Below are 10,085 nucleotides of genomic sequence, written 5' to 3' on the forward strand. Positions count from 1 at the left end.
TAGGTTTTTGAAGAAAAAACATCAGATACATCATCAAGAGTCATAATAATCAATTTTATTAATAGCAGATAGTTTTTAAACATTTTTTTCTACAAGTATTTAAACATTTTTTCTTCGACACTGAGGTTGGGGCGCTCCCTAATCATTAAAAAAAAAAGAATTTTTCGAAAAGACCTCAACAGAATATGAAAATTCAGATTACCACGAGATTATTAAAAAAAAAATCACGACGAGTGGCGAGAATTTTGTCCAATATTTCCCACTGTGCAACGCAACGCTTCGAAATTGCTGCTGATTTACTCTGTCATCATCGATTAACGCGTGGTCGTAATATTATTGCTGGTGATGAAAAATGGTGTTGACCTTGAAACAGCGAAAAAAACGGTTAAACTCCAAAAAAGGAACAACTCCATGAACAAAACCAGAACTTCATCCTCGAAAGACAATTTTATACGTCTGGTGGGACAAACCGTCAACGCAGAATTCTATGTCCAACATCTACGGGGCTATTCGACGGCGATACGATGTTCTTTTGCAACATGACAATGCGCGACCACATACCGTCAATATCACCAAAACGGCCATTCGGAAGTTGAATTGGGAAGTTCTGCCGCACCCGCCTTACTCTCCCGATTTCGCGCCTTCTGGTTTTAACCTCTTCCCCTCTTTGTCAAACTCTGATGGGTTTCTTTTAACAATGAGTTAAGAGTTTGGTTAGATGAGTTTTTCGACTCAAAACCGGAGGATTTCCACAGAAGAGGCATCGAGAAACTTTTTGAACGTTGAGATGATGTCAAAAATAATGATGTATTCTTCATCACTGATTAGCCTATTGATGATAATTGTAGAGTTAAAAATAAAATATCTTAAATTTGCATACCGTACTCAGAAACCGAAGTGAATATGAACTAATTTTGAAGTGTTCTATCACTTCTCAGAGGTAAAGTCTGACGTGTCGGGACACTGTATATTATAAAATAGGAAGCATACTGACGCTTGACTATCTACTTACAGCGTTTCCTTTCCAAAAGCCTTTAGTAAACCACCAACAAGTAATGCAGGTATCATATTGTGTAAAAAGAAGTATACATAAAACTTGTATAAGTTATTTGCCACTGAACATGAAGGATACCAAAATAAATTTGTATATGGTGCGTCCCATATTGTCATTCGGCCATAATCCACTAATTCTTTGTAGGTCATGATTGTCTTCTCACCAGCAGCAGCGTTGTAGACTGGAATTTCATCTATGTCACTGAAATCATGTTAAAGGTACATTTTTAATTACCCTTGATCTTATTATTATTTAGTGTTGCAACACAATGTAAACGCAAAATAAAGAAAATGTAGGAAATCTAATCGCGGAATCGCATATTAAATCTAATCCTGTTAATTTTTGGTCTTTTTACATAACTTAAAAAATACCTCTATTATCCCTAACTCAATGAATTATCATAATAGGATCATTAATGGTCATTCATAATACATAGTATTGTAGATGCACTTGTTCAATTCTTTCAATCTGGGTTTATTCGTTCATCTATGTATGATGAATCTAAGCCGGATTTTACAAACAATAACATTAGTGTTAATAAGTACCTAATTATTTTACAAATGCGGAATTGTCAGATATGCATTTTGTCTTTGGTCGAAGTAATGGTATGCTGAGTTGTATCCAGGACGTAGGGTACCTCATCACACAATATTTGCTCGTCTTCATCAACGTTTGCGCGAAAATGGTACACTTAATAAACAAACGGTTGACTGTGGGCGCCCTCGAGAAGTACGAACTGTGCAACTAAGAAGTTTTTAAGAAAAACTTTGACACCCCTTATCTCGGAAAGCGAATCATTTGCGGACATACGTTTATAAGCAAACTGCCATTATTTTCTCATGTAGAATCACCCCCTGAAATTTGTCGCACTTATTTACTAACACCCTGTATATAGGGTGTCCCAGACCACCCGTTCACCCCTTCTAAAATCCAAAGTACATAGTTATATGAAAAATGGTTCAAATGAAAGTTACTAATCTCCAAGGGGCACATATTGTCGTGACCTTGTCTGTGGCCTTGAAGGTCATTTTCAAGGTCAGTTCAAGGTCAGCTTAGTTTTTTTAAATGGGAACCCTTATTTTCAACCCTGGATTCAGAAAGATGATGTATCATGTGTAGGGTCCATTTGACCCCGAAGGTCACGTGAAGGTAAATTTATTTTTACTGAATCCTTGCACCCAAATAATCTCGCAAAGTTAAGGTTTAGCGAAATATGTGTCAGATAAACGTTGCATAAAAAATCGAAGTTGACCTTGAAAATACCTTGAAAATTGTTTCCAATGTCAAAGTCAAGGTTATCGAAACATGCCATTTAAAAATTTTGCAATTCTTCAGGGTTAGGATTTGTTTCTAGGAGTTATAATAACGACGAATGATTTCTGAAGGATTTCCTTTTTTTTTTCGAGAAAATGTTTAAAATTAATGTTAAAGAAACTTACTTAGATAATGCCTTTTCGTAGGTAATCAGAATTAACAACTTTGTTAAAATGTCCACTGGAATCCAATCAAAAGTGGATTTATCTTCTATATAACATATTTGTAATACACCTAGAAATATTATATTAAATAGGTGTTTTACTATTTTTTTTTAATATGCTTTATTAATACCTTTTTGTTTTTATTTAAAACCGAATATCTGAAAATATTAATTACTACAAACTGGAAACAATTTCATAAAAAAGTATGATAAATTTGCTCCGGCATTGCTTCGTGAAATTATTAAATAATATTTACGAGTACGTAAAATGTTTTTTTCTTTAGAAGGGGTTAGTTAATGAAATCCATACAAATAAAACAATTCCGTTTGATTAAAGCTTGATATTATTCGTAGTAGCAACGTTAAATATAATTTTCTATTCACCTTTTCCTCCACCACAGAGCAGACCCATTGGGCCATTGAAGTTTTCAACCCAGCCACGGATTGGTTCGTCTAAAGACGCAACAACTGCAATTTAAACATCAGTAGTAAAAGTTTCAAGCAACATAACTTTTGTAGTGTTGATATATAATGTACCTACGTTCCGAAACAAACAGGACTTTTCAAAAATAGATATTTCTAATAAGGTTATCTATTGGAAATTACATGCGTCAAAATTTCATGACATTTGGATGAATAGAAGTAGAGCTATTGCGTCTGAAGTGATGTTTGTGTAATCGGCATCGGTACAAAATGAGCATCGAACAAAGAGCTAATATTAAGTTTTGTTTTAAACTCGGTAAAGCTGATTGATGAACCAAGATTATGGTAATGAATGTTTATCCCGTCGCAGAGTTTATGAGTGGTATACCGGTTTAGAAACGGCCGTGAGGATATAAATGATGAGCAACTTATTGGCCAACCGAAATCCGTGTCCACCGCAGATTTCATCAAAAATTAGCACAAATTCATCAGAGATCAGTCAAAATCTTCATTGAAATTCATGGAATTAGAATTGAGCATCTCTAAAACATCAATTTATCCTATTTTGGATGAACATTTGAACTACCGAAAAGAGCACGGTTTCTTCCGCGCAAGTTAATTGACGACCGAAAATTGCTCAGAATTCAACACTCAAAGGACATCACCAAGGGTACCAAAAAGGAGAAAAATTTTTCTTTACAACATTGTGACTGGTGTTGAATTTCGGTGTTTTGAATATGATCCAGAAACCAAGCGCCAAAATGTCGAATGGAAGGCGTCAAGGCTCAAAAAAATCTCATTTGGAGGGAGCATTGTCCACAAAGAGTTCGTTCCACCAGGCCAAACCGTTAATGCACAATTCTATCTTGACGTTTTGAAGCGTTTGGTGCATCGTATTCGTCTTATTCGGACAGAATATCGCACAGAAGGAAGTTGGTGTTTGTTACACGAAAAGCCTCATTTCAACGATCGACTAAAAATCGAATTTTAACTGTCAACCATTTGACGTGTTCGCATGATTTGCCGATGAAAGGAAGCGTTTTGTGGACGTAGAGGCCATCCAAAAGGCTTGTACTGACATCCTAAAAGACATCCTAACCGATCTAAAACACTCATTCGACATGCTTTTAGAGGAGCGTGCAAATCGTTGTATTTAGTCGAAGTTTTGATAAAAACCTTTTTGTTGTTCTTGTTTTTAAAAAATCCTGTTTACTTTGGTACGTACATACCTTGTATACAGAATAGTAACAATAGTGTACCGTAATTTTAGAGTAGATATGTTTTCCTACACGTAGATAAAAAGTTACATTTTTCATGATTTTCAATTTTATAATTCAAAAAGCCACTAACATTTTGAGACACAAAAATTTGAAAAAAGGGCGAGCAGTGAATGATGCTGCTAACAACTGGTTGATTTACTGCAACTGATTTTATTTAACAAATATTTTGCATCTTGATTTTCCTCAGAAAGACAAATATTTGATAGAAAAATAATATTTATGTTTACTGTTTTAAAATGTGATGATTAATGAAAATACAAGAGATAAATATCTATAAATTTTATGATTTTTAGCAAAAGTAAATTTTATCTTTCAGTTTTCTGGATTTACTTACCAATTGAAGGCCTTACAATTGTTGCAAGTAGTTTGCCTTTGCACAAATCATTAACAACATGTTCAGATAAAGATTTTGCAAATGTGTAAGTATTTGGTAAAGGATAAATATACTTCGATGACAGAATACTTAAAGTGTGTTGATCAACTTGTTCCGCCAATGTTATAGTACTTTTCCAATCGGCATGTGCTGGATATATTTTTTCCTCTACTTCGAATCTATCGCAATTACAATATGAAGTAGATATATGCACAAACGTTATTAACTTCTTTGCTTGCAAAGCTATGTCTACTACTTCTTTAGTAGCTCTTGTATTTAGTAGTACTGCATCTCTCAGGTGATCATCGAATCTTACTGAAGCGGCTCCATGGTAGATGATGTCCACGTTTTCAATAAGAGTTTGGGTGTCTTCTTCGGTTAAACCTAAAAATTTATATATTTCTACATTTAACGAAGATGAAAATCTGTCTTTTTTTTTAAGTAGAGAATGAAATATGTATTATCTTAGAAAACAGTATTTTTTTTTTCTTACTAAAATTAGTCAAAATTTGTTATATTTATTTAAAATCTGGTTATACACTGAACTAAATGTATATCAAAAAGAGTTTGTACCAATTGTAATAAAACAATAAAACTGTATTTATGATAAGTTTGCAATAACGTCACATTAATAATTAAGTGCAGCTGATGTAAAAATCCTAAATTCCTGTTTTCCATCGCGTTAGCTCTAGTCAAATTAAGAAATTTTATTATTTTAAGTTTACCATACTTTGCCACGTTGACAAGGCACTAAATTAATTGATCATCAGTTGACAGACATTTCACGTTTTGGTTACTTTCGATAGCAGTACCGCGAAATTTTTGTGTATTGGGAGCATGTAAAAAGGTCTTTTCAGAATTAATAAATTAAGGCACTCAATTGCCGAAATTTTCCACGACCATTTTGTATAATTGCTGCCTAACTTCGTCGATATAGCGCTCAGTTTCCTCCTTCAAGACATGAGTGGACATGGACTTGTTGGCATAAACCTTGGACTTCAAAAACCTCAATGTAGAAAGTCCAACATCGTTAAACCGCATGGTTAGGGTGACCAGTTCTGATCACCAAAATAGGAATTTAGTCGACCAGGAAATAATAATAATATTCTTTATTCATATATTGCATAAAAAAGAGACACATTTACTTAATACAAACAGAAAATTTATGAAAGCGCGAAGTTCAGCTGTGTCGACCAGTGGGCAACACACTGTTCTTCCACTTAACCCATGCTAGAAGCGCCACGGCATTTAAGTCACACTTTAAACATTTTGAACACTAAATACATACACATATATAGTAAAAAGAAAAGTAATAAGATATCAGACAAAATAGATATGCAAGCGAAACAATTACATGAGTGTAATTAGGTACTAGTTATTGATAATTAAAAAGAAAGGCTTTATATATTTTTTTGAAACATCTGACAGACAGCGATTTGAGATGCAATTACCTTTAAATCTGGTGTTTAAATTATGAACGTCAGTTCGGAATCTGAAATTATTCTACAAATATTGGGGGGATTTATTTAAAATGATAGTCATAAAGACAGTAGCACTGTGATGTAGACGCTTGTTTTTTTCATATCCAACCATTTTGTATTCATTATCTTGTGTCTTACTCGATTTCTCTTTCTAATACCATATATAAATCTAAGGCGGTCATTTTGAATTTTCTGAATTTGTTGAGATGTCGCTTGAGCTAAACATGGATCATAAACAGTATAACCGTAATAAAACACAGATAAAACCAAAGACTGGCAAAGTAAAATTATTAGTTTTTCACTTAAGATTTGTCTAGATTTGTATATTTTTAAATTAAAGGATTGATTTTTTTACACAGTTTGATATATGTTTATTGAATCCAAGGTCGCTATCAATAGTAAGACCCAANATAAAACACAGATAAAACCAAAGACTGGCAAAGTAAAATTATTAGTTTTTCACTTAAGATTTGTCTAGATTTGTATATTTTTAAATTAAAGGATTGATTTTTTTACACAGTTTGATATATGTTTATTGAATCCAAGGTCGCTATCAATAGTAAGACCCAAAACTTTAACTTCATTTCTAACTTCTAACTGAACATTATCAACAGTTATATTAACCTCGTGGGCATATTTCACCCGACTAGCAAAAAGCAAACTAACACATTTTGTGGGGTTTAAAAGCAAAGAGGGAAATTCGACGAAGTGTTTCGGGTTCACTATTAATTATAATACAGCAATTTTGAATATCATTAGGATGAAACAAATAGAATAGTTGAGTATCATCTGCATACATTTGAATTTTACAGTGCTTTAGAAAATTCTTTAGAAAATGCTTTAAAAAAACACTCTCTTGTTAAAACCACATGATGTCTACATCCAGATCCTGCAATTTAGAGNATTTTGAATATCATTAGGATGAAACAAATAGAATAGTTGAGTATCATCTGCATACATTTGAATTTTACAGTGCTTTAGAAAATTCTTTAGAAAATGCTTTAAAAAAACACTCTCTTGTTAAAACCACATGATGTCTACATCCAGATCCTGCAATTTAGAGAAAGCTGGATTACCATGTCGCGATAGCGAGAACCATTAACTGTTATTGCCTGACCAGTATGTATTGCCGCATGTATGAAGAAGAATTGTCCGACGATGCCCACAGTCCAAAATCCACACTAAACAGTAACACGCGGATGCGTTTGTTTCGCAACCATCACTCGTGGATTATCGGAATCCCAAATACAACAATTTTGTTGTTTAACAAAGCTATCAAGGTGAAAATGAGCCTCATCGCTAAAGATGAGTTTTTTCGAAAAATCAGCATCCACTTGTTTTATAATCCATTCAACGAACTTTCTTCCCTCTGCGTGATCTGTAGACCTCAATTCTTTGTAAGCATGGCGATGCAAATTTTTCGTGAGAATACACCATAGAGAGCTTCTGCAGATAAATTCCAATTGGTCCAATTCTTGACCACGGTGCCAAATTGATATTCCCGGAATCTCAGCAACATTCTCACGAACTGCTTCCATGTCTTGTGTTGAACGCCTTGTCCTGTTGAAGGACGGCTGGAGTGTTTAAGATCACTGATTGACCCAGTCTCCCTGAATTTTTCAATTAATCTCTTCCAAGTTGATGAAGCTAATCACTATTCCCATAGTATTTTGTAAGAAAATTGCGAATTGTTGCTATCAAACATTCATTATTTTTAAAATATTATTCAACAATGAAAATGGATATGAAAAGCGTGACGTAACAGAAATGTGTTTTACATAGATTTATGTGCATTCAAAATCATTGGCTCACATTTTTCATATGAGCTCAGATAGGTGACACCATATGACTTTATAATAATGTCTTCGCCTAGAATTGTACATACCAAGTTTGGGTTTAGCTAGATCTCCACATATGGGTACTAATTTCTTAATAACTTCGGGGTTAATATTCTTTAAAGTATCGAACAACTAGAAAATAAAAAACATAGAGCATTACCAACAAATTCAGTGAGGATTATTCTAAAAATGAACTAATTATGTGATTGATGCATACAAATCTAGGTATACCGGGGGTGTGCTTTTTCTACAATAAACAGATGGGGGGAAATAATCGTATTTTTCAAACCATCTACATAGGTGAAATTTATGTACCAAATGCTTATAAGAGTGATTGACAAAGGGTGACCAAAAATGAAACCTCGCATTCTTTGGTGAATTTTAAGCGGAGTCTTTCTTATAAAATTTTTAACTAGGACGTTTTGTTAAAAAGATACAGGGTGTTAAACTTAAAAAAATATTTTTTAATTTTTTTAAATAATTTAAAAACTAGTAAGTGAAATAATTGAAATTGGGCACATGTATATATGTAAACATTGTACAAAATTTGAGGCCTTTTTCTACAATTTAGATGCTCCAGAGGCGGAAATACAGGGTATCGGTGATATATTTTTCTAAATGAAGTAGTACGTCACTGCTTTACGGTAACAATCATGATATTTTCGGATTCGTCTTTCAATTTTCTACAAATTACTACTCTTTTATGTTTTTCGCTTAATGAACGAATTGAATACACTTACATGACATGACAAAAATTATAACAATATTAGTCATCATTTTATTGATCTAATTTGAGTAAATACTCAAAAATACTTCCATTTCTATGAATATAGGCGTGATATCTTTTTAGTAACGAAAATGTAATTTGTTCGAAATTTATTGTTGCTTGAATCTGATGAAAAGCATTTCTTTCTTCTAACTGCTCAGGTGTATTAATTTGTTCACTGTATACCAGCCGTTTAACAGCACCCCATAAAAAGAAATAATAGAGTGGGTTGAGATCCGCCGTTTTTTGCTCGTTTTTAGTTTTACTCGAAAATCAGGCTTTTTTCAAAAAACATAAGAGAGTATTACTATTTGTGCTTCACGAAGTATAGTCACGTTTGTGGATTGCTGTCTAATTTCGTGAAAATCTGTGTGAAAATCAGTGCGGATTTACGTTAAAGTGATCTTTCCTGCTGCAGTTTATAATGGGGAAGAAAGGTGATGGATCTGAGGAAGAAAATCCCAATTTTGAAGCATTACGTGAGTGTCTTAAGGAACACATTAGCTCCTTACTTATCTCTTTCACAAGTAAGCTTAAGAAAGAGGTTTCGAGTCTGGGGACACAGGTCCAACATTTATCTGGAGCAATTTTGAGGCAAAATTCTGAAATCGATAATTGGAAAGCTGTAATTCGTCAGTTGAACGATTCTAATTGAATTGTAAGTGCGGTGTTAAGGTGCAAAAACCTACTGGTATTGCTATTAAAAAAGTGGGCGATAAGATAGCGCACGATATGCCTGTTCTGTTGGGTGCGTCTAATCAGCGAGTCATACCCATGCGTGTAACTAGACAAAGAGCTGCACAGGGAGACTCTTCATCCAGGAGGCTTCAGCGGGTGCCGGTACTGCCGGTACGGCCCAATCTGCTAAAGTTATGATAGGTACTGGAACCTCGACTTCTCTGAGAGCTGTCGAACGTCGGCGTTGGATCCATATCAATCGTTTAGAACCTGGCACTGTTGTCGATGCGCTTACTTCTTTTATCAGAGATGAACTCAATGTCGTGGATGTAAAGGTTCAAACTTTAACTTCAAATAATGACTACTGCTCTTTTAAAGTTGGTGTTCGCCAGTCGCTATTTGACTCTCTGTTGGACTACACAAAATGGCCGCAGAAGGTTGTGCTGGGTGAGTGGGAATATACACGACGAGGCCGCTCTTCTTTTCGAAACCGAGCGCTACAGATGCAACCAACGTGAGGAAGTTTAGAGTATGTTATACCAACATGCAGTCTATTGTTAATAAATTTGCTAGTGCTTCACATTTCTTCAGGGATAGTGATAACTGTATTATGGCATTGACTGAAACGTGGCTAAATAGTACTTTACCTGATTCCCTGTTTCATTTGCCGGGTTATTGCTTAGTTCGTAAGGACTGTCCTACTTTGGGGGGCGGT

At 34.4% G+C, this 10,085-nt stretch overlaps 1 protein-coding gene across 1 annotated transcript; it reads right to left on the minus strand.

Moving 5' to 3' along the window:
• Positions 1–1,008: 1,008 nt before the first annotated feature.
• Positions 1,009–8,745, minus strand: LOC111692226 (putative fatty acyl-CoA reductase CG5065). The gene is made up of 6 exons (XM_023456090.1): positions 8,740–8,745; positions 7,974–8,058; positions 4,569–4,991; positions 2,916–2,999; positions 2,494–2,602; positions 1,009–1,255 (listed from the first exon to the last, which is right to left on the minus strand). Exons 1-6 carry the CDS (start codon positions 8,743–8,745, stop codon positions 1,009–1,011), a joined length of 954 nt encoding a protein of 317 aa, XP_023311858.1.
• Between the last annotated feature and the right edge of the window lie 1,340 nt (positions 8,746–10,085).

The sequence above is a fragment of the Anoplophora glabripennis genome, unplaced genomic scaffold (assembly GCF_000390285.2).
Source record: "Anoplophora glabripennis isolate ALB-LARVAE unplaced genomic scaffold, Agla_2.0 scaffold1044, whole genome shotgun sequence".
NCBI classification, from domain to species: domain Eukaryota; kingdom Metazoa; phylum Arthropoda; class Insecta; order Coleoptera; family Cerambycidae; genus Anoplophora; species Anoplophora glabripennis.